Below are 27,636 nucleotides of genomic sequence, written 5' to 3'. Positions count from 1 at the left end.
TGAGCGCCATGGTTAAAAAGCCGCAGAAAACTGGAAAATCAGAAAAGGGTAACCTTTCCACATTTGGTTTATACATTATTTAGGGTTTTTCACAGTTCACTAGTTCACCCCTTAGTGAAAAATTAATTCAATAATTTTTTTATTGCAAACAAACATAATCTGTTTGAACATAACCAATCATACTTCCATATAGAACCTTAGAAACATACACACGTTGAGCCGTATATACTGGATCACTCACCACAAGGGCACTTGTTCCAAGAGGGAATGAAGCCACTGCTTTACCACTCAAAATTGGAGTTGGGTACATGCTTAGACCATTAATTCCTGGTGGAAGTTTGCATGGAGTGACACGATCACCACCTCGAAAGACCGACTTGATGTTGCACAAATTTCGAGCATCCACAAATCCTGCTTGCATATCAAAGGTGTAGACACTGAAGTACGAGATACCACATGCGGATGGATAGGGACCTCCACTGTTGTGGTTGTTGTTGTTGTTGAAAATTAAACAAGTGGTTTTTGAGGAATGAAGATTCATCATGGAAATGAGAAATGGCATCAAATTCAATTTGCGAACATTATCCACACACATCCATTGTGATCATCATCATTAATGGTTTTTCAATCAATGATCATCACGAGACACACGATAAAATTCATTTATACATACATTACTTGAACTCTTGAAGATTGAGGAATCAACAACGTAAAGTTATTTGGGGCACACATGGTTGGGAATGTTGGAAGCCAGGAATCTCCCGACAAGTTGCAGACTTCTTGGAAATTGTACTGAGCCTGAGCCAGAGTAGCCATCAGCATCACCAAAACAAGCACCAACCACACACCCGAGAATGACGATGAACGAAGGTTGAACATTTTTTAATTTGTAAATTTTACGAACGTGTGAATCTTGCATGCCTTTATTTGGAATAAAAATAGTTATGAAAGGTTACACCAGAGATCAGAGGTCAGCTGAAAGGAATGAGGGTCACTCTTTTTGCTTTTGGAATGGACAAGGAAGCTGTTTGCTGGCAAGTCAGGCTCGCAAGTCAGATCATGACCGTTGGTGTGTCCAGAGTTGTTGACAAATTCAAGATATTAAAAGTAAAATGGAAGAGGAACATCGATCGATACAAGATGAATATCAGAAAAGATGACACTTGTCACCATCTGTTTCATGTGGTTCGAAAAATATAAGGCAATGTCGATCATCTTGTCGAAAGAAAAACCTTCTTGGAAAGAGAGCTTTCTGTAGTTTTCCAATTCCTCGTCCTTGTAAATATTTGGATGTGCTCTTAATAGGGAAATTATGGCATGAAGACTCCTCTTAATAATCGCAATGTAGAGACAAGGTTCCGTAAAAAACAACTTTCCATCCTTTCCAATTTCTCCTAAAGAAATGTCGATTAAGGATAAATGGTTGGAAAGTAAGTATCGAGTGAGAGAATCATTTTCATTATAAATGGCCAAATATAATGGACTATTCACAACAAGTTTGGAAAAACGAGTGGCAATTTTCACTTTAGAAATGTTGAGACACGAATGAATTGAGAATTCATCAGTAAAGGACTTCAAATAATTTGGTGTCGTTGAATGTGATATTGAGTCCTTTGGGTTGGAAGTGATAGCGTGATCATTGATTGGATACGATTGCAAATCTTTCCTTTGCACTTGTTGTTGAATTCTCTGCAGTTTGTACATGGGTGCAAGAATTTTCATAATCTCAGTACTCGTTTTCTCTTGTTCCAATAGATTTTTTCCTCCCACTTCGCTCACAGCATGAAATAGTGTCAAAGTAAAGGTTTTAGAATATAAAGAACTGCCATGGAAAAAGTCAATGCGTGACAGCAATTGATAAGTTGGATTAAAAAATTCTGAAATAATTGCCAAATTTCCAAGTTTACATGCCAGATATAATGGTGATTCTTTCATTGCTGAATTGGTATGATAGGACGATAATTTTCTTCCTCGAGACAATTTTTGAGAGGAATTTTTCGAGTATTCCATTAATAGTAATTTCACAATTTCCAAATTTTGTACTCGCACTGCTTCATACAAGCATGAAATTTCAATATTATGCTCTCCATCAGAAAAGAAACCTCTTTCAAAATTTTGAGAAATGGCATCACGACTATTCTCTTCATATCCATGTTCAAAAGGACAAGCCCCTTGTCGCAATAATTCCTTCACCACTTCATTTTGATTGAAATGAATGGCTGTAAATAAAGGAAATGCATATCTGCACTTTTGACTCAAAACTTTTTTCTTTGATGAGAGCAATCGTGTGATTTGATACAAATCTCCCATTTGGCAATAATAATGAAATACTTCGACATCGTTCAACGTATCGATCTTGTTCTTGAGATGAATGACCCGATATCGGTTTGAGGATGATGACGAGGATCTCAACACGAACGATTCCTCACTATCCACACAGAGTTGAGCAGTTCCTTGCACTAGATCAATCAAGCCAATCGTTTGATCAGTACTGTGTTCAAGCACATGTGCTAAATCGGTATCATAGATGGACATGTAAGATCCCGAAAATGAAGTGGCCATTGCGGATGATCCAAGAGAAGTCATTGTGATGGTGTTCTTGTGGTTGTTTATGTTGGAAAATGAATTTCTGGTGGTGGATGGTTGTCTCAAAGATGTTGTGGATGAAATACTTGAATGGGTTTCGGAGGCATTATTACGAGATGAAAATGATGCTTTATGGCGGTTGGCTTTGTTGCTTCCATGGTGGTGGTGTTGTCTGTTTGTTGTTGATGATGATGATGGAGTCCCAAATTGAAATCGTGGAATCATTTTGTTTCTAGTGTGTTGAGTGGGTTGAATGAGAAACAAGTTCCAACTCCTCGCGTCATATTTGACGAACTATCTCGGAACAGGCGTTGGACCACACCTCCAAGAAACATTGTTTTGTGTATTAATATGAAGAATATTGAACCGGTTCAATATTGGCAACGATCATGTTGATACAAAAATGTTTCTCAGTTTTTCACAGCAGAAGTCAGGGATGTGATTCGGCCACCTTCACTTGCGTCAAACTGTCAACAATCATCAAGAAGAAAAAAATGTCTAACACAGTAGCAGATACTTCCACCTCATCATCCTCATCGACCACAGATGGTAGTGGAAACGGCGAACTCAAAAACTATGGTCGCCAACACTCCTCACCGACCGTCATCAAAGCCCAAGCCCAGAAAAAAGAATTCGACACTCAAGGTTTCGGAAAGGAAGATTCCTCCTCTTCCTATTATCAATCCGATTTAGATGCCATCATTTTTAAATATGATATTCATCCCTTCTCCGTGTTTGATAAGATTGGAAGTTCCTCCTCTAATTTTTCTTCTTCTTCTTCGACGGTTTTAACCGTTCCTCCCGCGCTCAAAGACTTTACGTCGGACCCTGAGCTCGATTTGGTACATCCATTTTTTTCTGAAGCGAAAAAAAAATATCACAAGCTGGATGAGATTTATCGAGAGCAATTGGAATTACTCACATCGGGAGGTAAGAAGCGATCGGAGAAGGAGAAGATTGTGCAAAAATCGATGGATGCAAAGGTGGATAAGGAAGGATGGTTGGTGAAGGAGGGTCGGTTTAGAAAGAATTGGAAGAAGAGATGGTTTGTGTTGAGTAGTAATACGTTGAGTTATTATACAGCAAAGAAAAACAAGTTGTAAGTGATTTGGTGGTTTTGAAATGTGTGTGAAACGTTTTCAACAACAACAAATCATTCAATAACTTTTCACATTGTGTCTTGCAAAAAAAATTTGGTGAAATTTTGTCACATATTATTGTCACATGTTATGGATGTGACACTCTTCCTATGAAATTTGTTGAATACCATGGTCGATGCTATGAACATTTGTACTCGAAAAATAATTATATTGCAACCATAGGAAGGGAAAAATTGTATTGGACGGTACTCAAATTGTTCGATTTGCCAAGAACAGAACAGACGAATACAAGGGATGTCTCGAATTGTACACTCCTAAAGATTCTACTTTCACATCGGATGGTATGAATAATCGTTTCTTGATTCAAATGGATGATGCTAGCACAAATAGTGACACCAATGACGAAAATGATGACGATGACGACGATGATGACGACGCTGTTGGAAGAACCTTATATTTTGATGCTGAAGATGGCAATGAGGATGAACGTCGTTCTTGGTATATCGCCATCAACAACAAAATTACCATGTTATACTATACCAACTTGTGCTCTGGTTCCATTAACGATCAAGTGATTGAATTTTTCAACTCTACTCAAAAACAAAAGAAATTTGTATGCAAGCTCAAACAAGTGGAGGACTTGATGGCCATTAAGGAACCTTTGAAATATCACGAATTTTTACAAACACTCATTTTGAAGAATAATCCAAATGTGTTGAATCTCTCCATCTTGTGTGAAGCTTTGACAATCAACAAATCCATCACCAAATTGGACATTTCTGGGTGTGCCATTAACAATTTAGAACCTCTTGCTCAAGTCCTACAAAGTAACAAAACTCTCTCCTCTATCAATCTTTCACATAACAAGATTGATGATGCCCAATTAATTGCTCTCTGTGAAGCTCTACCATCGAGTGGAAACTTGAGATTATTTGAATTGGATTTATCGAACAATTTAATTAGCAATGAAGGTGGAGCCGCCTATGTTCAAACTTTGGCCAAACTTCATTCTGTAATTTACATTGAAACATTGCACTTGTCCAATAACAAGCTTTCAGATGAAGGTGCTCGTGCTATTGCACAAACTCTACCAAAATTGAGTCCACAATTTAAACGTCTCGAGTTGGGAGGAAATAGTATTGGAAATGAAGGAGCTGCAGCGTTGAGTGACGCCATTCTGAACATGAATTCTAAAAGCATGACCATCACATCCATCAATTTGGAAAATAATTTGATTGGTTTCGAAGGAACAAGTTTATTGAGTAAGATTTTAGAAAAAGAATTGTTAGAGGAATTAATATTTGGTGGAAATCGTTTAGGTATCAATGGTTTGCAATGCTTGGCAAAAACAGGAAAACAAGATTTCCCCGAATTGGAAATTATTTCCAAGTGATCGTGAAATGCATTAATAATATTGACAACAATAAAATATTTAAGAACGAACAACAAGAAAACTATCTCTCACATTTGACAACTTAGTATTATTTTGGAACATCCTTGTACAGAGTTTGCTACCATCTATCGGTCTGAAATTTGAATAAGTTACAGAGGTTACACTTAGATTTGACTTTGAGAAAGAAGATCATTTCTAAAAGCATACGCATCATTCCATCCCTTAATTTCAAGAGTTTCTGGCGTGATTTTACGTGTCTTGTCCTTTCCCCAGAAAACAGTATAACCATTTTGATTTAACATTCTGATCACATCTTTTGGATCATCTCCTGCTTCAGAAATATGATGAATTAGCTCAATTTGCCACAACTTGACACGTCTCTGTTCCAATAATTTCGTGGCCCCTTTTAAGGCCTTCACTTCAAATCCCTCAATATCCAACTTGACATAATCAAATTCCACACCTCTTGGAATGAAACCTTCTTTTTCATACTTTTCCACCACCATGTCAATGGTCATTTTAGGGACCTTCATGTGACCCTCTGTTTCGGATGCTCCTACTGCTGTGGACGATCCTGGATTGTTAGCATGAAACTTCATGTGGACATAACCAATTCCATCGGAAGCCAACGCTACCTTCTCTACTCTCACTTTATCTTGCAACTTGTTTGCAAAAAGATTGAACTCGATGGCGCTTCCAAAGAGAGCTTCCACAGCAATACCTTTTCCACGAGTCGTCATGTGTCAGTAATATTATTTGTTGGTTGTTGTTGGTGTTTGTTATATATTTGATGAATAGTAGTGTTTTTAAAACATGATGATGATATGCATACCTTTCCAATTCCCCTTCGATGCAAGCAAAAGAGAGAATAGACCAAGATTGGAACCAAAATCCAAAAAGTATCGATACTCTTGATCAAGGGGTCGTGTAAAGAGATTTGAGAGGAAATACTCTTCGGAATCAAACACTTCCCAACGACCACTTTGTTGCAAACCCTTACAAATGATAATGTCCTCTGCGAAGCAAGCCACGGATAACGATGGAACAGTTTTGGTTGGAACGGGATAGACTATTCGTTGAGGTAAGGAGTTGAGAAGATCAAGAGAGATGAGAGGCTTTTGTGGTTCCTTCTCCACAAGAAATGGGTGCTTGTTGTTCATTTGGATCTTTCCATGACTGAAGAGGTATAAGGTAAAAACAAACACGAGTACCACAGCAAAGGAAAGGAGCCACATCCGTTGAGGAATATTGGCCATCCATGTGATAACTCGATGTTTCAGTTCCATTCTGACGATTCTTGCTGTTGTTGTTAGGGAAATACGAGCGGCTAGTTTTTCTATTTTTGCTTTTTTTACAGCTTGGACATCAAAGAGTTTCATAATCCACTAATTTTGGAGAGATTTGGAATATTTCACTAAAATTCCAAAAAAATTTAAATGAATACTCGGAAAGCAATTAAAGCCAAATTATTTTAATGGTGTCAGATTGGATATGATCTTTGGAGTTGAACTGGTTGGAGAACTAAACTCTTTGTTTTATCCATGCCCACTGAAATAGATGTCAACATGATGAAAGCATTTTCTTGAGTATCGGTTCATCATCTGGATTGATGACACCAATCAATCAATCTAAAAAAAAGAGAAAAATGAATTCTTCTTCTCTTCGACGAGCGTCCCCTCTTGTTCAGAACGAAGACACGTCGAAAGTCTTCGTAGAATGAACAATTTGTCCTCCTTCATCAATGATTATGATCACCAAGGATGGACATTATTAACTGACTCGTGCTTGTAAGAATGGTCATCATGAAATTGTGAAATTGTTGTTGAGTGTGGAAGGAATTGACGTGAACAAACACTCACAGGTAAGTGAAGGAGTGTCCAATTTAGAATTCAAAGACTTTCCGAACAATCAAATATTCACAAAAGTCAACACTAAAGTCTCCTCTTGAACTTTCATGTAACAAGAAAGATCTTGACAGTGTGAAACTGTTGCTTCAACATCCAAATATTCAAATAGGTTTCAGACATAGGATTGCAGCCTCCTCTAATGGAATTGGTGATTTGACGGAACTGCAACAAGAATTTAAAAGATCAGAAAAAATTTCAACTTGGAATTCACCTTTTGGATGAAGAATTCTCTTTTCCTTCTACTTCGACATGAACCCTTTTTCAATCACCCGTTCTAGTTCAGATACACCTTTACATTGGAAAGACAACCAATCCATAAGACGTATGGAAATGAAAAAACACGACCATGATCAATTGTTTGGAACATCCTTAATTGCTTTCAAACTACTTTTATCCAAACTCGTTCCAACATTTTACAGCCAAATTTTAACCAATCAGAAATTCATCGAGTCGTTGTTCTGATGCAATCCATCATTGATTTTTTAATTTATGGAAGTCCACAAGTGAAATGTGATACAATGGAGGATTGTTTAGTGGTTTTGTTTGTGTTGAATCAAGCAAGTAGTGATTTCATTTCTTTAAAAGGCAAATGTGTGGAATATATTTTAGGAAATGTAAATATGAAGAATGCTTTAAACACGATTGACTCTCTTACTATCTTGTTACAGAGAGAGTGATTGTTTTTAGGACAATTCAAAAAAAGATGACACTATGAAAATTTCCATTTTGAAGAGCTCAAAGAATATTGTTTGGATTTCATCGCGGCTCATTCACATGAAGATGAATTTGAAATGTTTATCATGAACGACCACAAGGGTCGGCTATTCTTTCGATTTGCTCAACTCCATTGTAGAAGAAAAAGTGTGAGACAAGTGACAATTCAAGAGACATCAAACAAAATTTCTCGAACACCCTTAGCTGATATTTTTCGAGAGCAGCTCAACACAGACACAGAATTACATCTCACCAATGGCAAGCGTGTAAAATGTCACAAAACCGTTCTCAGTTCCAAAGTTCCCTTTTTTAAAGCATATTTTTCAGGAACTTGGAATTCTCATGATATTTTTGGAGAAGAATTGGAATTCATCATTCATTATTGCTATGGATTTGTTGAGAATGTTCCCAATCACTTGATGATTCCTCTCATTAAGAAATCTCATGAATATGAATTGAAGGACTTGTTGAAAACTTCTCTCTCCGCATTGTCTTTTTCAATTTCCAATTTCTTTGAACATGCACAACATTTAGAAGATTATTTAGATGAGCCATTGTTTGAGGATGTGAAAAGAAAATTGATAACATTTGGCATGGAGAATAAGAATGGTCTGTTCACCAAAAAGAATTTGGAAATGTTAAGAAAGATTCCAAAATTGAATGCTGAAATAATGGTCGAATGGGCCAAACAATAGAAACAAGGAATTTGATGCAGTTCATGAAAATATGCTTGATGTGGCATTTGTTTTTATTTATTATTATTATTATTATATTTTGGATAATAATATCCTTAATCTTCAATTCAGTCACGAATTTTCAAGAATGGATTGAATTTCAATTTTAAATTCAGAATTAAAATTATTACAAAAAAATGATCGTTTCTCCTTCATCGGCCTCATCGTTGGTGAAAAGAATTTATGAAATTTCGGCTCGGGCCAAACAATTGAAAACATTATTGCCGGTTTCTACGAAAATTGTGGATTATGAATTGAATGGATTGATGGTAAGTGAAGTCATTCTTGGAGAGAAACGGAGTGAATGAAAGGAAGGATGAGGATGCTGTTGTATTTATCTTGTTTTGAATGGGATGATCCTCGGATCATGTTGGAATGATGGTTTCATCCTACTTTATCATACATCATTATTGACAATTTTATAATCGGAATATCATTGTTCAACAGTATCAAATTCGAATCGCTATTGGAGGATATTTAAAAACCAGCAATTTGGAAAAGGAAATTGAAAAAGAACAAGAGGCTGAAGAAAAACATGTGCCAATACCCAAACAAGAAGAAGCACCGCTCACACAAGATCCATTCCGACCAACAGATAGAACTCTCGAAGTGACATCCGTTGAACCCTATCATACCATTTTGTTGAACAAGTTTATGGTAATTCCAGAACACTTACTAATAATTACCAATGAATTCATGCCTCAAACTGAACATTTGAGTATGCATGATTTTAAATCGATTGTCAAAACTTTTAATCAGCTTCATGAAGGTAATCCAGATGCTGATGATTACATTTGCTTTTACAATAGGGGACTCTATTCTGGAGCTTCTCAACCTCACAAACATATTCAAATCATTCCAAGACGTGAAAGAAATGAAGCCACATTAGAATGGACCACCATCGAGAATTTTCCATTGCCCAAACAATTTGACATTCATGTTTCCAAATATCCATCAACAGTGACAAATTTCAAAGATTTTACATTTCTACATCAAATTAGATGTGTGAAACATTGCTTTGATTCCAACAAGGATGAAGCTGCAATTGTCGAATCTCTCTATGAAGTTTATGAGTCCATGTTGAAAGATTTGGAAATTCATGAAGACAGAAAAGTCAACGACAGTGAGGAAAGAGTTTTAAAGGTACAGTGTTTGGCAGGAGAAATTTATGACATTAGTCTTTGCCCAAAACGATACCCCAGCTACAACTTGCTCTTCTCCAAAAAGTGGATGCTTCTTGTGCCGAGAAGAAACGAAAATTATATGGGAATTTCCTGTAATTCGTTGGCATTCCTACATGGCTTCTTTTGCAAGACAGACGCGCATTGGGAACACTTAAAATCAGAGATCAAAATTCCCAAGCTTTTGGAATATGTGACTTTCCCATCACATCATGATCATGCAACAAGCAAATAAAATAGAGTACGAATAATTATGATCGTGTGTTGAATACGAAAAAGAGGTTACATTCACGTTTCTTTGTGAAGGGTGAAGGATGGTAAATGTAAAGTCACATCTCCTACAAATTTTTTCGCATAGCTCTAAGATCTTTGAGCATTCTCTCAAATGTTGTCATAAATTCATCCACATCCACAATCGTATAGTCACCCTTACTATCTTTCCAATGGTTCTTTGGATTGGAATTTTTCCAAATTTCGTACAAGTTTCCTTTCCAAAGTGTGATTTGTTCAAAACATTGCCAATTTTGAACTTCCTTGAGAGACCACAATTCAAGAACAGCTGATCGTGAAGGTGGCAGCCAAAATGCGTGAGTAAGGCCGGCACCATGCATTCCTATCAAAAAGTCTGAATGATAGGTTTTTTGAATTTGTTCCTTGAAACTGAGTTGAGCGAAATCAACTCTCTCAACTACAATAGTCTTGTGATCGAGTTCGTACTTTTTGAGAGCCTTCAATAGATCATCTTCATTTGCAATTTGTCGTCCCATATAACTATGTTCGACTCCATTCTTGTTGTAGGGTCTTCTACTCACGAGAAGAACTCGAATGATTTCACTACTGGGTTGGCTTGAACGTGTTGGAATGTTAAATCCTTCAATAATTCTCTCAGTATAAGCTGTAAGTGTTTTCAACCGTTGAGAACATTGATTGGGATTGCCCTTTGAAAAATCAGTCAAATGAGACAATAAGGGAGAAGCATATCCAGCAGGCTGAAAGATGGCTTTTTCAAACTTGACAATCTTTCCAGAAAACTCCTTTGCTCGCTTCATTGGTCTTCTAAATGAGAATGTATTATTCCAAATCATGTCGTAAGGTCCTGGGAAGTGATCGTCAAGAAGAACTACTTGGACTTGATCATTATCTTGAATTTGGAAAAATTCATACATTAAATAGGTGTTGAAAAAATCAGTAGATGCATGAAACATGTTCACATGCTCATCAATTTCTCTCGATACAAAAATTGTCGTTCCATCAATAAATAATTCTTCTTTTTTAGGTGCATCTCTGAGCATTTTGAAAGAAGAAAAAATGTCCTTTCCAAAATCATTTGGAAACTTGTCAAGTGTAAATCGTGATTTGCTAATTTCACAATCGGCCACCAGAGCACCTTCCAAATAATTGAAATATGTATTTCTTCGACACAAATATCCAGGTCTATACTTTAAACATTGAGCAGGAATTAATTTTGAAAAATCAATTATTAAATTATTCGATTGACAAATGGTGTGAGGTCGAGTAGCTGCTGGTACATGCTCATTGGTGGTCATGTAGCATGTGAGAGAGGACCCTTCATCCTTGGTTGGAAGACACATTTCAATCCTATTGTCTCTCCATCGTTTCAATAATCCACAATCGTAATCATTATAACAAACTCGAGATTGAAAATTCGGAATATCTGGTTGAGAGCTGGTCATGGCTTTGGAACAAACAAGAGGAGGCATTGATTTTTGTTTCGTCCTTCTTTGATCATTCTTATTAGGAATATCTTCATTTACATGATCAAGTTGATTCGGTATTGGTTGATTAGCCTGTGGTTGCTCTTGCGAATTTATCTTGTCCAATATCTTGTTCACGAGCCAGTGTTGTTTTTTCAGTAAATTTCCTCCGGTAGTTGTAATTTTTCGGAGTATACTTTCCTCATTGCCAGACTCCTCATGAACACGTCCGAGCTGTCCATGGAATGTAATGATGATAAATATTGAAAATAAACAGAGAAAGAAGTAAATTCGAACCAACCATTGCATGGAAGGATGAATGGTCGGTGAAGTCATTTTTTTTTGTTTTGATTCAGTTTTGATCAACCACACACAACTATTGTTGTTGAAACTAGATCAATCATGAAATCACTATGGAATGAAATCGATATCTTGTGTGGTGATGATGATCAACCACTGATACCGCTGTGTGGTGTTTTTTTTTTCATTGAGGAAGTTTTTCATCATCTTTTGCAATAGGGTCTCTCTCTTCATTGTTCTCCCTTAAATTTGAAAAGACTCTTGTGGCACAAGATTGAAAGTGCTGAGAGGTGTATAAAAGGATTAACAATGTTTTTATGGAAGAACAAACAATTTTCCCTCCCAAATGATTAATTTTCTATACCTACTCAGATCGCTGTTGTTGAGTAAGATGTGGTAGGTTAAAAAGGGCTCTAGAGAATGTGATGGATACAGCAATATGCATCAAATCTCAAAAAGATATAATAAACAAATGGTGGTTGTGGAAAGTATAGACCAGTTTCAGATACAACATCCAACATGGAATTAGTACCCTCAAACAAAAGTCACTCAACTACCAAGTAAGGTTGATGAGATACAAATCCTTTCATGTGCTTTGTGTATTCAAGATGGTGGAAGTGGTAGAGGTGATATTGTTAAAAAGTACAAAAGACTATTGCATGACCTTAATAAGACGAAAGGCAAAGATTACACAATAAGAAATCACATTTCAACAAAGAACAAAGCTGAAGATTTTAAAGAAATTCTCTCTTACAGATATCCCTTCCATATACACGACGGAGGAACAATGGAAAGAGAATGCTTTTAGTTATTTGACAGCAAAACTCGACAGCATTGAAGATCTGTTGTAAAGAAAAGTAAAAAAAACCATGAAAAAGTATAGTATATAGATGTTAAGTAAGGATCCGCAACTTTTACATCTAGGAGTTCAATTCTCTTTTCAATAAATAGCTCTCGTTTATGAGCCATAAGAAGCTTTCAAATTGGATCCAAAACACTGATTACTTTGAAATCAATCTCTCTTCATTCTCCAAATACCACCAAATCGTGACATGTAAATTCCCGTCAATTGTAAGGAAATCAAATTAATAACCAGGGTCGTTTGTTTGTTCTTCCCTATTCAAACATAGGTTGCACAATTCCATCATGTACTTGGTAGGAAGATCATCCGGATATTTGTTTGAGTATTCTTGAAATTCTGTCAAAGCTAATTCAAAGTTGTTCGAAAAATAATCTCTCACGGCCTCGTTATACTCCTTCCATCGTTCATTCCTTTGTTTATGATCAAGCTCATAAAACCACTCATCTTGATTCACTTGCAAAGAGGCACCAATTTCATAGAGTTCATGAGCAACTGATTGATCCTCTTCAAGAACGTCCACATATCCAATGAATCTTGTATGAAATAGCCTCGATGCATTCTTATAGACACTATGATCACAAACGACATTCACTTGCTGTCTGCAACAAAATTCAGTCATCCTTTCGAGATGATCATGAATGGATCCCATGATCTTGAAAGATCTTACTTCTAAAGTTCCAACATTTCCACAGAAACATGATTTACAAAGAACGGCAAATCTGAAAACAATGCCAGATGCTGCTTTAGCGAAACAGGGGGATTGTTGCGGATTCGTTTTCCATTTTGTATTCTTCACTTCATCTAGCTTCTTTTTTAAATCCACACACAATTTGAGAGAACGATCTTCGTGATTGGGTTGATCTTTGGAGGCGTTAAAGGCCACTGTGATACATTCGTCTTGAGTGTGTTCCATCAAACTACTTGTCGATCGAGTCGACTGTTGAATCTTCTCAAAGATATCTTGCAACAATAGAACAATGTCACTTGGTAGCGACTCATTCATAATCAGACTCAATCCTTGTATTCGTACTTGAACCATTGATATTATCTTTTTCTCCAAATACAAGGAAAACTTGGACGCAAGGTCGTGTTTGCTTTTGCTTCTACTCGTCATGAACATGTGAGAACCCCTTAGGGAGTCCATTGATTTTCGACTTTGTTTTGAATTTCGAACAGATTCTTTCGCTATTGAGTCAAAAACAAATGGTCGTACCTCTTCAGGTTGTCCTTCCCTGCCCTCGATTTGAAGCAGCACATGAGGAGGAATGAAACTCTTGTACAAGTCTTGAAGATGTTGAAGCTCAACGATTTTTTGGTAGGGTGAAGCAATGGATCTCGCAAATATGATTGACGTGAAAACTGAAAAACAAATTGCAATGACAGAGCTTATTATATATGCCATCATGACACCAACAGAATGATGAAAGAGTTGAGATGAATATTGTTGGGATATTGATGAGATATAAAGTTCCACAAGTCTCATATTGTTAATATGCTGGGTCATGTTTCCAAACCAAATACTCCCAGCATATTTTGTAAGATTTCGGCTGAAAGCATTGGCAACAAGATAATCCTCAATTTCTAAACAAATTAAGTACGCTTGAGAGCGTAACACAGTCCTAGTAAAAGTATCCCAAATCGAAGAAACGTCTTTCACTTGCAAGATATGTTGAAAATGAGAGATTTTTGCTTGATTTTGAACAAATAATTTAAAGTTTTCAGTAGGCATTGAACGAGATGTTAATGCTGCACTTCCCAATGCTCGTTTTTGACCTTTTTCGTGTCATGATCACAGATGTGTGCAAAAAAACATTTTGATTATTACGTAATAACATTAAAATTACATACCAGTGAACTCTTTCATCGATGTTAATGTATTGTACGAAGATTGAATGGTGAAAAAGGTTGAATCTGAGCTCAAACTCGCAATAAGCATTATACTGTCAATCATGTAAGAATTCCAATCTGTGAAAAAATTGAAAGCTAACAGTGGCGTTTGAACGAGTTGTAGCGAACTAATTCGCTCTCTCCAAACAGGAAGATCTTCAATATACTCGTCTACCACCTCCAAAGCCTCCATGATTTGAGAGAAGGCCAAAGAATTTGCTTGCATGGACCTTAAAATTTGATCTCTTTTGGACAAGAATTCCTTTAATGCTGAATTTGTGTCGGATCGTTTTTCCATCATGATGTCATAATGTTGAGTTCCGTTTGCTCCTAAATATAATTGAGACGATCCTCTCTCACTCTGGCTACAATGTATTACTGAATTTAGGAGGTTGGTCATGATGGAAATATTCGAAATGAGGATGGATGCTTGCAAATCTGAGGCTGAATTGTACACTAAAATACAAGCAAAGATGACAAGGGATAAGAAGGTAAATATCACAATAAGAAGTAACTTCAAGGCGATGGGAAGCCTTTCTAATCGTTCTGAGAGAGTGATGATATTCGTTTGTTCATCGACGTTCTCTTCTTTCGACGGTTCTTCAGACTTTGGTTGTTGTAAGGGTGTGTTGTTCGGGGAAGTGTTTTTGTGTTCACTAGTGAGGTATGCAGCATGATTTTCTTTTTCGGGAACCACTCTGGTCATGTTCGTATTCTCAATGCTCGGGTTCTGTGTTTTTGGGTTACCCAAAGGATTACAACAATGATGATGATGAAGAATTAATTCTCTCTAATGAGGAACAACAACGAGAGTCTGTAGTTTTTTTTGAATGTGCCCAAACGAAGTGCGAAATCGCCGCATTAGGTACGAGGCACGCTGATTTTCCTCGTTTCACAGAGCGATTCAAACTCTCTTCGCGTGGCTCTTCAGATATTCGTTTGAATCACTCTGTGAATTCGCACTCACAAAAAGGACAGCATCTTAAGGATCAGGTGATGAGTTCATAAAGGCACCTTTGCAAATCCTCACATGGTGACCAACCAGTTAGTGTCCGCTGATTTCTTGACCTATCTCCACGCTGAACCCCAACAGACACAAGATCTTCAAAAAAAAATAGCCGTAATCTTTGATCCACGCGCGCCTTTGAGCAAGAACGTACGACGTCGTTGTTGCATAAATATTTCATATTGGTCATCTGATCTGAGAATCTGGTTTACCTCCTCATCATCAAACTAGTATCTCAAATTAAACTTAAACTCATGAAAAGTACCATTCGGAATTCAAAACCAGTCCCACCTTTTTGCATTCGGGTGAAACTGGGAGCAAAACAGGCCAATGTGATCCTTGATCCTTCCCATGAGAGCTTTTCGAGTTTTCATTTGCATTACACATTAAATTTCACTCCTGAACAACGTCTATTTGTTAAGGTAAGCTTGTGTTGTGCTGTTCGATACCGTGCGGTTTCATTCTGGTCACAAGATTATTGCATTGGAAGATGAAGAAACCAAAGTGCGGATCAATTTCCACAATGACAAGGACATTCCGATGGGAACTATTCTCACCAAGGAGCAAATGATTCATGATTTACGTCCCAATAAGAATTATCTTGTCATCATTCAGGACACTAGGACTGTCACTGAGAAGGATCTCACACAGGATGAGCTTAAAGAAATTCGAAGAGTATTCGACGAAATGGATAAGGATAAGAGTGGAAGTATCTCATTTCAGGAGGGTAGGTTTCTTCATCGAACGATTAGTTCTGACGTGTATGTTTTCTTTCTGTAATTTACACAGTCAAACAATTCTACAAGCAAGAAATGGAATTGAGCATGAGGATTGCAAGGAAGGTTTGCGATCAAAAGATTCAAAAGCAAGCCCTTCGAAAGGAAATTTTCGAAAAGGAATATGTAAGAGAGTGTCAATTCTTTGAGACAATTATGAATTCGAATATTTCTCAATTCATGCAACAAGATACAGACAACAATCAGGTGGTGACTTGGGAAGAGTTTTTAAGGCATCAAGCCAAGGTAAAAGTTTCCCAGAGAAAATTAGTCAATGTGTAAATTCTGAAATTGGAAATCATCATAGTTTTCACTACAATTAACTATTCAAATATTTGTATTATCAAATTGTAAATTGAATTATATTTCTTCGTAACCAGTAGCAGGTCGAGATCTTGACATGGGTGCATCCTCAGAGGTGGCTGCTGTTGTTGGCGCCTTCTTCTTTTTAGTTTTCTTCTTTGTTTCTGTTGTTTCACCAGAGGCTGCTGATGATTTCTTTTTCGTTGTTGTCGTTTTTTTCTTCTTTGGCTTTTCTGTAACCACAGGAGAGGCATCTTCATCCTCGTCATAGAATCGTTCTGAAGAGAATAAGGGCTTACTCACAGAGACTGATTCAGAATTAATAGGCTGTGGAGATGAAATGGTGGCTGTAGCGACTGACTTTTCCTCAGTGGGAGGTTTTGTCTCTTTTGTTTCCTCATCTTCATCGTCGTAGAATGAATCCAAATTGTCCTCTTTCTTGGTAGCATAGCCCTTTGCCTCTGTGGACGTGACTGGTGTCGATGGTTTTGCTGTGGAGGAAGAAGTGGCAGTGATTTTTTTAGGTGCCTCTTCATCTTCTTCTTCATCATTATAGAAAGAGTCCAAATTGTCTTCCTTATGCACAGATGCAGCCTTATTTGAGTCTTCATTGTCGTCACTGTAGAAGCCAGCATCATCGTCAGCAATCTCTTCCTTCGAGAGAACAGGAATTTCCTTTTTAACCGTTTCTGGTTGTTTTTGAGGTTGTTGAGCAACAGGAGATGCTTGTTTGGTGGTCGGAACGGCAGAGGTTGTAGTAGGTTTTCTAAATGATTGCTTTGCCACAGGAACATATAATTCTTCCATAGATTCATTGACACTTTGATCCATCATTGGTCTGTCATTATCTTCGTCTTCATCTTCCTCTTCCTCATCCACGTCTTCTTCATCTTCACTCTCAACCTTTTTAGATGCTTTAGCTTTCTTTTTTGAGCCTTTCTTTTTTACAGCCTTCTTTGGAGGCTGAGTAATTGATTCTTCATCATCGTCGAGAGAACGATTAGTTGTCACGTTGGTGCTAGCATTATTTTCTCCTTCGTCTGAGTAGAATGCTTCTTCTGCGTCTCCTGCATAAAAGGTATTAAGATCGACTTTTTCTTGTGAAGGAGTTGATTGAGGAATAACAATTTTTTCTGCTTTGGATTGGGGCTGTTCCTTTTGTGAACTAGTGCCTCCACCAAAATATGACAGGGCAGCAGAGAAGAAGCCACCAGATTTAGGTTTTTCTTGATGCATCGTAGTTGTAGGTGGAGATACCTGGGCAGTTCTTGAAGGTTGAGTGTTTTGTGGAGTAACGGAACTTGGTGGTTTTGTTTGTGGCTGAGTTTGTTGTTGTGGTGGTGGTGGAGGACTTTGGGGTTGATTTTGAATCATAGTACCCTGATGAGGAGTTTGTTGCTGAGAAATGGTTGTGCCTTGTGGCGAATTGGCAGGTACTGATTTTCTTACAGCTGTCTTTCTATTTACCAGCTCTTCAGTGAAGCCAATAGTCGTCTTTTTCTTGGTTTCTTTTAGCATTTGGAGATAATCATTGTAATTGGAAGCTTTCAAAGTTAACTCAACTTCTTCCTTTCCAAAGTCTAACTCTTCCTCTAAAAGTTGTAATTGTTGCTTCGTTATGTTAATTTTCATTTTCAAGAATGGAATATTGAGCCATGTGTAAAGGTTTTTCAGTCCATAACAATTCAAACTGCTGCATTCAATAACATTGACTCCACGTTTTGAGCAAAACTCTTGGACTTCGTTTTGTGTGACCACTCGTTTGCTCTCCAAGTCCTTGCAATTTGCTAATACAGCAATTTCCACACCAGGTGGAACCTTTGGAAATTCATTCTTCACATATTCCCATGTCCATGGCTTGGTAATGTCAAAAACAAGTAAAACAGCATTGCAATGCTTATAGACATCCACAATATGAGCATCAATAACTGTCAATTGATGGTCTCCAAATATTGGTGATCCAGAGCCTCCTGAAGGAGAATTAGCTACACCCTGTTTATGTTTCATCATGTCAAATTCATGAGATTTTGCTAATGCTTGTGCTTTCAATTGAAGCTGTTCGGAAGTAGGAGTATTGTCCTCATCCTCGATAACAGCATCTTCGTAATGAGTGGTTCCACTTAATTTTCCCTTGTCTACTACGTCCCACACTTCTACAACAACATTATCATCGCTCACTTTATAATTCCAATGAATATGAGCCGTGGATATGGCCGTTGAAGGAATATAGGCTTCGCTAAATGGTAGACCCTGAAGGCGTTTGAACAGCATGGATTTACCACAATTTCGTTCACCCTTTAAAATCACTTTCACTGTGTTTGTTCAATATGGTATAGTAACATGTTCAGATCGTGATGACGATCAGTAAATATTTCATGATGATCAGTGAAAAATCATTGTTGCAGTGAAATAAATCGATAAAAATCCAATAAAAAGTATTTCATTCCGATAATGATATCAAGCAATAAAAATCATCCATCACAAAATAAATTTATAAAAAATCCAGAGCGGTATAAATTCAATTATCACCATTAAGTGATTTCATATGTGTTGATAATTCATTCAAATAACAATATACAAATTTCAAAAGTTCGTTAACACAAAATCTTTCCCAACATCAATGAATTACATACTGTTATATCGGGTTCCTTTTTGCATCTTTCTTCTCAGCTCCAAATCCACCTTTTGAATTTGCCGATTCTTGATTTCTTCGGCCGAGAGGCGAGGAACATCATTACCCATTTTTTTCTTGCGATGGAACTGACTAAATGCCCTCGTCATTCCACGTGTTTCTTGGCATTACCAATAAATAACTTTGAAATTGGAACCACTATCTTCACAACATTCAACAACAAAACAATTGCTGATTCATCTTTTGGCTGTCTTTCAAATTTTATTCACCAAGTAAAATAATCAAGTGGATTTTTGAAGAAGAAAAAAAATGTCGGATTCTGAAGGAGAAGACCAACCCACCTATCTCGATGAAGAATTATTGGAAGTTGGTGGCGGAGAGGAGGAAGAGCCTACCATCACATCGAATAATACAATGGAAGATGAAAATGGTGGGCATTTAACATCGGGAGCTGAATCTAAAAAACAAAAGAAGAAAAAGAAGCAAGGAAAGGAAGAAAACGGAGAAGAGGCTGAAGAAGCAGAAACCACAACAACCGCCCTCAAGCAAGACCACTCTGGAATTACCGCAAATGTAGAGATTCATATGGGACCGGATACATCAGTATCTACCTATATTTTCCACAAGGAGAGTCATACCATGGGTAATGCTCTCCGATACATTCTCATGAAGAACAAGAGGGTCAGCTTTTGTGGCTACACTGTTCCTCATCCTCTAGAAGCTAAAATGAATTTACGGTTGCAAACTGTAGATGAAAAGTATCCAGCAAAGGAAACTCTCGAAGAAGGTTTGATTAATTTGCAGAAAATTACAGAGACTGTTATGAGCAAGTTTGATACCGCTCTTGCTTCATATAGGGATTAAGCATTTTGATGCAATTGCTTTTATTCATTCACTTGGAGGAGGAGTATGATGATACCTCAATTTGTGATTGACCTTTTTGTTCTCTCTGGAAAAATTCTTGCTTTATGAGGATTTTAATTTATTGACCACCAGCAACATCTTCAACCAATACACGCAACAGTGATGCAACTTCTTCATCCAATACACCTACCACTGCAACTTCTTCCACTACTCGTCGTGGTTCAGATACATCAAACACCATCTCGCAGCCTCCGCCCTCCTCAAATCGAACCCCCAACAACATGCAACAAAACAACAACCTCTTCAAAACAAAAAAAGTTTATTCTCCTCCTTTGAAAGATAAACCTACTTTTGAATCAACCTTTCTGATCCACCAATCACAAATAAAACAGCTTTCTGCTGTCATTTGTCAAAACTTGTTCTCACCAAAGCAACAATAGAAAAAATATGTCTTCACTCTCAGATGATGTGACACAGCTGTGCGTGAACATTCACATCAACGAGTTAGAAACTTTTCGGCTTGACGCCGTCCGATCTGATGAAACATTTAGTCAAATCATGGATCAATTCATTCTCGAACGATGTATGCCCAAACTCTCCAAACTTCACAAATTTGCTCTTCTTCCATCCGATATTGAAAAATCCGTTCTCTCCAAACAAAAGGATCCCAAAAAGAAACGAAAAGAACTCTTGAAAGAATTGATTCATGTCCACATGCAAGACAGCATTGGACAGTCCACCTATCGAATGTTCATCAGTCGAGACAATGTCATTCATTTGCAATTGTCTCCAACCATTCCTCCCAGTGAGAGTAAGTGTGTGCTGTTGTTGTGTTGTGTTGTAACACCACTTGTTGTTGTTGTTGGAATTTCCCATGATGGTGCTGATGATCAAACAAAATGATACTATTGGATTTGCTTTTGCATCATCATCATGAATGACTCTTCTTCTCTCCTTCCCAACGAACGAAACGAATTTTCATCATCATACAAAACGAATAATATGGTTATGTCGTACGACCTTAAAAAATACCATCATCATCATGAACGTGTTGGTGTCATTGTTTCAATCATCATTATCATCATTACCCTCATCATAAATCATCATCAATGGATCATCATCATGGTGATTCCAATCCAATTGAATTTTATGGTGTTTCTGTTTATGTTGTTGTTGTTGAATTCGGAAAATCAAACGTTAAACCACAGTGAACAAAATATTCGGAAAGCCTCTCGGATTTCTCTTTGCCAAGGAACACAAGAGCTCCCATGAAGTTCCAGAATTCTTTGATATTCTTTGCTCGTTTATTGCAACCCATGGTGCTCGTATTCAAGGCGTATTTCGAGTGAGTGGATCTGTACGACAAACGGAGGCTCTCAAACAACAATTTGAAGAAGCTCCAGGTATCTCCTATAAGGCTCCAATGCCCAACACGGATCCAAATGCAATTGCTAGCTTGTTGAAAATGTATTTGAGAGAATTACCTCAACCTCTCATTGAATCAAGATTGTATAGAAAGTTGTGTAACTTGTTTGATGTCAGCAAGAATGAGTCGAGTGAATTATCAGAGATTCAATTAAGAGAACGTGTGATTGAATTGAGAGGTCTGATTCGTTCCATGTCTGAGAGAAATGTCACAGTATTGGAGAGATTAATGGCATTATGCGCCTATATCGTAAAGTTGAAAGATATCAACATGATGACCGACGAGAATGTTTCTCTAGTGTTGGGACCCAATTTAATGTGGCCAGAGAAAGACGAGGAAAGTGAAGATGAGGAGTCGCCTTCGTCTATTGCCATGAATTCTCTCAAAGACACTCCAACTATTTGTAACATTGTTTCTACATTAATATTGAACTATTCTCAGATTTTTGAAAACGATTCACCTTATGACTCCGAATTGCTGGGTACTAAGAATTTACCAAAGGATCAATTGTGGGTCAAGAAAGCACAACAACCATCATCACTTGTGGCTTCACGCGCTGGTAGCATTGCAAGTGTGTTAAATAAGAACTCACCAGCAATACCTACTAAGAAAGTTGGACCTACATTTCCAGTACCCAGTCAGAAAACACAAGGAGGAACTCAGGGATACGGTAGCAGCGGATCTGATGTTGAATCCAAGAAAAATCAAACACGAAACTTTAGAGGTCACATGCCAAGAGGTATCGTGGAAAAACTGTCGGTCGGTAGTGACATGATTTATCCATTGAGACTGGTCAGATTAACTGGTGAATCTTTGGTTTTAATGACTCTTCGTGATGCAACAGCAAACACTGAGGCAAGATTCCTTATTGATCGTGAAATTCCATTTGATCATATCAAGAAATTGGAAACCATGAACCAAATTAAATCAGCAACTGCCAAGACTGACGAAGATAATGACGATGAAGATTCGCAACCTCAAGCTCCCTCGTCGAGTACTTTGTCCCCAAGTGGAAACAGTAACAGCGATGCTGTGAATGGTGTCAAAGTCACCTATCAACAAAAAGGAGGATTTAACACCACTGTAATTATTACAAAGGATCTTAAAGGAACAGATCATGATCCTTCTCTCTATCACTACGTTGATACAGAAATGACTCTCAAAGAGTGGCATGCACACTTCTCTACCGTTCTGAAGAGATATGAGGTGTTTGTGAATTTGGCTAAATCAGATCCTGATAAGTTTGGAGCTGTGCTCACAAAGAAGGAATTCAAAAACGCTAAACAAGCCAAATTGCAACAACAGAAAAAGCTTGAGGAAGAGAGAAGGGTTGCACTGGATCATCCCGTCGATGAATTGCTTACATCAGAAGGTAAAGTGCAAAATAATATAATTAGTATCAACAAACTATCATATCAGCAAATGATCAATACGATTACACAAATGAAGGAGAAGTTGAGCAATGAAGAAAAAACCAGGAAAATACTTGAATATAGACTACAAGATATTGAATCACAAAATAAGGAATATATCCAAGAAGTGAGAAATCTCAAAACGAAATCCATTCGAATGTCTGATATACATAAGGGATTGACACGAAAGTCAGCACGTTTTATTTCTACTCCTGAAAAGAATAATTATATTGATGAAGAGGATGATTATTACGACGATGATGACTATGATATGGACAGCGATGATAGCATTGAATTTCGTTCAAACTAAGGTTGATGATTATTGTAGTTTGTATAAAGTTGTTGAGAGTAGTTCATGAATCAAGTTGTTGTGCTGTGTTTGGATATCTTGATCTCTTTTTCTATTTTCACATGATTGGCAATCTCATCTGATGTAATGGATGGAATGATGGTTGGACACAATTCAATTATTTCACACTAAAAAATTCAGGAATGAGTTTATTGAATAATAAACGGGTTATGTGTGCTCAATTAACCGACTAAAGAATGTCTTTGGGTATTTCACACTAAAAAATGAATCGAAGACCACCTGGCATTTTGATCATTCCAGTTTTGGCTGGTGTTCTCACCTCGTATTATGCTTGGAAACCATACATTGAAGAGAAGCAAGCAGAGACAGCGAAAAAAGCATTTGATCCACTCAATGAACATGGCAATATGAATATTACATCATCGGAGGCACCTAAACGAACGAAGAGAACTACGATTCCTAGCACTCGAGCAGCAAATGCATCTTCTGTAGAGTCGACTTCAAACAAGGAGGAATCTTCGTAGTGTTGGACTTGCTATTAACATTATATACAATTATTCAATTCCACCTATATGACATTATTCCTAAGCTACCTTTTCAATGATTTATGGACTATTTCAAAATGGAATGAAAATAATTGTTTCCAATCTTGTGATGATGATCGTGTAGAGTGTGTGAAAGATCCTATTTTTGAGATAAATAAATTTTTTATGTACAAATTTGAAAGATGGAATTCACAATCTCTGCAAACATGAATCATCATCCTAATATTATATGAAGAAAAAGAAAAACAGGTATAATTCCGTCAAATTAATTTTGGTGGGATAGTGGACCAAAATTTCGTAATCGGCTCGTCGGAGTGAAAGAAAAATCATACGATGATCAGGATAGTAGCAGTATAAAAATCTATAAATCCCTAACAATTCTAATTAATATTCTTCCTCCTCTTCCTCGTCTACAGCTTCTTCAACAATCGTGAAGGGTCTCGATAAAAAGTCTCTCATCACTTGGGCCTTCTTATTCAACGATCCGAAAGGAACTTCCTTCTCTGCACAAACACACAACACCACATTTCTACTCACTCCCAAAATTGCTAATCGTCCATATTCACAATCCACTAGAAGTGTTTTCAGTTTTTGTGTACCACCCGATTCTTCCTCTAAATTTTCATCGTCCTCTTGTCCAATCATATTTCCATTTTCATCGTACTCGACGGGAGAGAAAGCCGTTCGTCCTGCTTTCTGATATGAATGCCACATATTGGCCGCAATGGCTGCAATTAATTTATCCATGTGTTTGATTTGGGAAGGAAGTAAACGTTGTTGGTAGGTGATTTGTTGTTCGGAGAAGGTGATATTATTGGAAGTTTGTTGAGCTGATGATGGTGATGGAATTTGTTTTGCCGATGTGGACAAACTCGAGCTGATCAAGGATCCATTGACATTGCACAGAATGGTCGTCTTGATTCCATCCGTGTTGATTTGTTCCAGTACTTTGGGCAAGAGACGAGGTTGCAGCATTTTTTTGTTGTTCTTGGTATTGAATTAATATTTAATAAATATTCAATATTGAGATGATTACGAAATTGGAATTTATTCTGGATAGAAAGATATATACAGGGTGAAGAACACACACTAGCAAAATGACACCTAGATGAATATGACTTATGATTATTTGGAGGCTGTTTTTGGTTTTGCTTTTCCTCTGTTCTTCTCTGCAATGGCAGGTGGAGCAGATCTCTTGACACGTGAAACTCGAGGCTCATCTTTTGGCTGTGGAGGTTCGACAGCTTTCACTCGGCTGATGGTCTCTTTTCTGGGTGTTGGAGGAGGTGCCTTCTTTCTCAATAAGGGCTGAACTTGATTTTCGTCCTTTTTCTCAAAGTATTCTGCAAGCCCAATGTTCAAATGGTCGTCTTTTCTCGAGTGTCTATTCTTACGCTTCCAAAAGACTGTCTCTCCGTCGGCCACTACGGATTCACTCATAGTAATTGAAGAAGTGTGAAGTGATCGAGATTTTGCTTTTTTGCCCTGAGGTAATTGGGGTTCCACACTCCGTACGGGTCCCTCTGATGGCTCTTGCTGAGGGTTGGCTTGTGTTGGATGAGCTATTTCGGAGGAAACAACAACTGAAGAAGATTCTGGCTGAGAAGGTTTGTGATGATTCCCTGTGCTCACTTGCGATGAGGGACGGGTTTGAATGTGGTCCTGTTGCTTGACCAATGGGTTGGATGGAGAAAAACGATGCAAGGCCCTTTCACCGGCAACTCCATGACTGGTGTGAGGTCGATGCTCTTCCAATTTGATAACCTCTCCCATGCAGCTCATTCTTGAAGAAAAGGAAGGCTTTGGACGAACCGATTCCAATGAAGTATCCATATGACTCTGATTCGTGAAGTGTTGATGCGGATCAGTGAGTTTTGGTGTCGGAGGGGCATATTTGGGGTTTGGTTTTTCTCTCTGGGGTGGATCTGGATACGCGAACACTATATTCGTGGTTCTTAGTGGTCCTGGCATATTTCAATATTTCAGCGTTATAAAGTTAGGTACTTCTTGTTCTATTTGATGATGTATACTGATATTGCAATTAATCATTCAACACGATCACAAAAACCGTTAAAAGCTGGCTCAAAACAATAATAAGGAACGGAGCAGCGAAAATCGTCTCGGCAATTAAGGCTAATTTTTTTTTAAAGAATTTTTCTTCCATTAACGGTTTATGGCGCAATTTTCACACCATCTACTAAATTCCCAAACTAGTAAAACAGGAGCCTGGAGTGCTTATTGCGAAAAGAGATGAGTTTGATAGGGATTGTGAATAAATATTATTCGCAACTTACCAAATGAACGACAGACTGGGACATTTACTTGAAATATCAAGACTTCTGTCCGGTTGAGTGCAGGAAGGAAGTCGACCAAGTTGAAAGCATTGTGCAAAGCAGTCTATCAAAATAATAAATATTATTACATGAATATTATTTGAATAATTGTTGATACATGATTTGGCCGTCACTCGAAAACCATGGCTTACGATTCAATAATTCGTCTTGTTCTTGCATTTTCATCCAATCTTCGTCTTCATCGTAGGGCTCTTGGTTGGGATATAATTCCTCTGAGAACATGCGAGACATTTTCTGTTTCATTTCTTGTTCGGATTTTTGTTCTTGAATTTGCTTCTTATATCTTAATTGTCGCTCAATCATTGAAACATTATATTGAAATTCTTCATCTTTCTTCTTTTGAAAATTGTCCAATGTGTTGGGATCGATCGAAGATTGATAGGAAGCAAATAAAACCTTGGCTTTCTCTAAATTCTCGAAACCTCTTTCATAGTCATCGAGGAAATTGTAAGACTTTCCAAGTAAATAGAAAACATGGTGATTGTTAGGATCCAGAGACAGTATATTTTGACATGTTTCAATGCATGACCTGTGATCTTTCATGACCGAATTACTTCTTGCAATATTGAGCAATAATTTAACTTTTTCTTCAGTGACAAGTTTCTTTTGAGCGCGGAAAAGTTCTTGATTATCAGAGTCGTCGAATTTAACGGTTGAGAGACTGATGAGAGCTGATTTGTAAGTTTTCAACGCCTTTTTGAATTGACAATCTTTGTATTCCAAATTGCCTGCAACTCGTTTCTTGATCACTTCATTTAGTCCTTCTTCAAAATTTGTCACATTGACAATTTCTTTTCGTTCAAGATGAGTCATTTCATAATATTGTACATAGACATAGTCGTGACACTGTCCAGGGGATAAATGGTCACTATCTCCAGTTTGGAAAAGAGTAATTTCCAAATTCTTGTCCACACCTTTACCAATGCTGAAAATTGCCTTCTCTTTATGTTTCATGGTGTAGAGGCATTCCAACTGTACAGGATACACCTTATTTGGTCGTAATCGAATTTCTTGCAACAAGTTGTTGGAAGCAGTGAAACACTTCCACTCTACATCTTGCTCTGTCATTTTGTAAAATAATTTGGCACATCCAAAAACTAATGTCCTTGACCAACAATCATCCATCAATGGAGTATAATCAATTGTTAAAAACATCCATCATAGTATTAAAACAAATACACCACTTCACACAAAAACCAAATCCCTAATAACTACTCACATCGAATGACAGAGCCTGGTGTTGCTGTCAAGCCTTCACCTTCATGTAACACTCTCTTTTTGACCAGTGGAGAAAATGGAACACTCTCCTCACAAGTCAGCAAACTCAAATCATTGGGAATAATTTCTGAAACGACATCTCTCTTCGGAGGCTTTTCCTTCTTTTCTAATTTCTCGGAAGAGATTGGAATAAATTCTGGAGTGAGTGATGATGATCCGATCGAGTTCTGAACCTGCTTGCTTGAAGAAGAAGTCATTCCTCCTTCTTGTTGTTCTTCTGCAAGTACTGGATCAGTGTCCACGATCATTGCATCTTGTTCTTCGTCGGAACGAGAGGAATGAACCACTTGTTGCGGACGACTATGCAAAAACATTTTTTTTGTGTTGTTGAGAATTCCCAAAGGCTTCAAA

The 27,636-nt window shown here is 37.5% G+C and overlaps 16 protein-coding genes across 16 annotated transcripts; 7 read left to right on the top strand and 9 right to left on the bottom strand.

Moving 5' to 3' along the window:
• Positions 1-139: 139 nt before the first annotated feature.
• FDP41_012812 (uncharacterized protein) lies at positions 140-879 on the bottom strand (the record flags this gene model as incomplete). Its single annotated transcript, XM_044703373.1, has 2 exons — positions 140-479; positions 674-879. The coding sequence occupies 2 exons, from the start codon at positions 877-879 to the stop codon at positions 140-142; spliced, it is 546 nt and encodes a 181-aa protein (XP_044565737.1).
• A 222-nt stretch (positions 880-1,101) lies between these two features.
• Positions 1,102-2,586, bottom strand: FDP41_012811 (uncharacterized protein; the record flags this gene model as incomplete). Its single annotated transcript, XM_044703372.1, has 1 exon — positions 1,102-2,586. One exon carries the CDS (start codon positions 2,584-2,586, stop codon positions 1,102-1,104), a length of 1,485 nt encoding a protein of 494 aa, XP_044565736.1.
• Positions 2,587-3,080: 494 nt separating this feature from the next.
• Positions 3,081-5,079, top strand: FDP41_012810 (uncharacterized protein; the record flags this gene model as incomplete). The annotated part of the gene is made up of 2 exons (XM_044703371.1): positions 3,081-3,685; positions 3,909-5,079. The coding sequence occupies 2 exons, from the start codon at positions 3,081-3,083 to the stop codon at positions 5,077-5,079; spliced, it is 1,776 nt and encodes a 591-aa protein (XP_044565735.1).
• A 164-nt stretch (positions 5,080-5,243) lies between these two features.
• FDP41_012809 (uncharacterized protein) lies at positions 5,244-6,239 on the bottom strand (the record flags this gene model as incomplete). Its single annotated transcript, XM_044703369.1, has 2 exons — positions 5,244-5,800; positions 5,912-6,239. The coding sequence occupies 2 exons, from the start codon at positions 6,237-6,239 to the stop codon at positions 5,244-5,246; spliced, it is 885 nt and encodes a 294-aa protein (XP_044565734.1).
• Positions 6,240-7,777: 1,538 nt separating this feature from the next.
• On the top strand, positions 7,778-8,395 carry FDP41_012808 (uncharacterized protein; the record flags this gene model as incomplete). Its single annotated transcript, XM_044703368.1, has 1 exon — positions 7,778-8,395. The coding sequence occupies one exon, from the start codon at positions 7,778-7,780 to the stop codon at positions 8,393-8,395; it is 618 nt and encodes a 205-aa protein (XP_044565733.1).
• Positions 8,396-8,571: 176 nt separating this feature from the next.
• Positions 8,572-9,850, top strand: FDP41_012807 (uncharacterized protein; the record flags this gene model as incomplete). Its single annotated transcript, XM_044703367.1, has 2 exons — positions 8,572-8,703; positions 8,882-9,850. The coding sequence occupies 2 exons, from the start codon at positions 8,572-8,574 to the stop codon at positions 9,848-9,850; spliced, it is 1,101 nt and encodes a 366-aa protein (XP_044565732.1).
• A 103-nt stretch (positions 9,851-9,953) lies between these two features.
• FDP41_012806 (uncharacterized protein) lies at positions 9,954-11,666 on the bottom strand (the record flags this gene model as incomplete). Its single annotated transcript, XM_044703366.1, has 1 exon — positions 9,954-11,666. One exon carries the CDS (start codon positions 11,664-11,666, stop codon positions 9,954-9,956), a length of 1,713 nt encoding a protein of 570 aa, XP_044565731.1.
• A 1,049-nt stretch (positions 11,667-12,715) lies between these two features.
• On the bottom strand, positions 12,716-15,085 carry FDP41_012805 (uncharacterized protein; the record flags this gene model as incomplete). The annotated part of the gene is made up of 2 exons (XM_044703365.1): positions 12,716-14,265; positions 14,341-15,085. The coding sequence occupies 2 exons, from the start codon at positions 15,083-15,085 to the stop codon at positions 12,716-12,718; spliced, it is 2,295 nt and encodes a 764-aa protein (XP_044565730.1).
• A 554-nt stretch (positions 15,086-15,639) lies between these two features.
• FDP41_012804 (uncharacterized protein) lies at positions 15,640-16,443 on the top strand (the record flags this gene model as incomplete). Its single annotated transcript, XM_044703364.1, has 3 exons — positions 15,640-15,807; positions 15,860-16,112; positions 16,175-16,443. 3 exons carry the CDS (start codon positions 15,640-15,642, stop codon positions 16,441-16,443), a joined length of 690 nt encoding a protein of 229 aa, XP_044565729.1.
• Positions 16,444-16,521: 78 nt separating this feature from the next.
• Positions 16,522-19,206, bottom strand: FDP41_012803 (uncharacterized protein; the record flags this gene model as incomplete). Its single annotated transcript, XM_044703363.1, has 2 exons — positions 16,522-18,776; positions 19,098-19,206. 2 exons carry the CDS (start codon positions 19,204-19,206, stop codon positions 16,522-16,524), a joined length of 2,364 nt encoding a protein of 787 aa, XP_044565728.1.
• Positions 19,207-19,405: 199 nt separating this feature from the next.
• FDP41_012802 (uncharacterized protein) lies at positions 19,406-19,960 on the top strand (the record flags this gene model as incomplete). The annotated part of the gene is made up of 1 exon (XM_044703362.1): positions 19,406-19,960. The coding sequence occupies one exon, from the start codon at positions 19,406-19,408 to the stop codon at positions 19,958-19,960; it is 555 nt and encodes a 184-aa protein (XP_044565727.1).
• Positions 19,961-20,407: 447 nt separating this feature from the next.
• On the top strand, positions 20,408-23,108 carry FDP41_012801 (uncharacterized protein; the record flags this gene model as incomplete). Its single annotated transcript, XM_044703361.1, has 2 exons — positions 20,408-20,771; positions 21,169-23,108. The coding sequence occupies 2 exons, from the start codon at positions 20,408-20,410 to the stop codon at positions 23,106-23,108; spliced, it is 2,304 nt and encodes a 767-aa protein (XP_044565726.1).
• A 263-nt stretch (positions 23,109-23,371) lies between these two features.
• Positions 23,372-23,632, top strand: FDP41_012800 (uncharacterized protein; the record flags this gene model as incomplete). Its single annotated transcript, XM_044703360.1, has 1 exon — positions 23,372-23,632. One exon carries the CDS (start codon positions 23,372-23,374, stop codon positions 23,630-23,632), a length of 261 nt encoding a protein of 86 aa, XP_044565725.1.
• Positions 23,633-24,037: 405 nt separating this feature from the next.
• On the bottom strand, positions 24,038-24,628 carry FDP41_012799 (uncharacterized protein; the record flags this gene model as incomplete). Its single annotated transcript, XM_044703357.1, has 1 exon — positions 24,038-24,628. One exon carries the CDS (start codon positions 24,626-24,628, stop codon positions 24,038-24,040), a length of 591 nt encoding a protein of 196 aa, XP_044565724.1.
• Positions 24,629-24,778: 150 nt separating this feature from the next.
• Positions 24,779-25,624, bottom strand: FDP41_012798 (uncharacterized protein; the record flags this gene model as incomplete). Its single annotated transcript, XM_044703356.1, has 1 exon — positions 24,779-25,624. One exon carries the CDS (start codon positions 25,622-25,624, stop codon positions 24,779-24,781), a length of 846 nt encoding a protein of 281 aa, XP_044565723.1.
• Positions 25,625-26,082: 458 nt separating this feature from the next.
• FDP41_012797 (uncharacterized protein) lies at positions 26,083-27,599 on the bottom strand (the record flags this gene model as incomplete). The annotated part of the gene is made up of 2 exons (XM_044703355.1): positions 26,083-27,104; positions 27,227-27,599. 2 exons carry the CDS (start codon positions 27,597-27,599, stop codon positions 26,083-26,085), a joined length of 1,395 nt encoding a protein of 464 aa, XP_044565722.1.
• Between the last annotated feature and the right edge of the window lie 37 nt (positions 27,600-27,636).

This window comes from Naegleria fowleri, assembly GCF_008403515.1.
Source record: "Naegleria fowleri strain ATCC 30894 chromosome Unknown tig16, whole genome shotgun sequence".
In the NCBI taxonomy this organism is placed as follows: domain Eukaryota; phylum Heterolobosea; class Eutetramitea; order Acrasida; family Naegleriidae; genus Naegleria; species Naegleria fowleri.
Note: the sequence above shows the minus strand (reverse complement) of the source record. Positions and strands in the feature narration are given on the sequence as shown.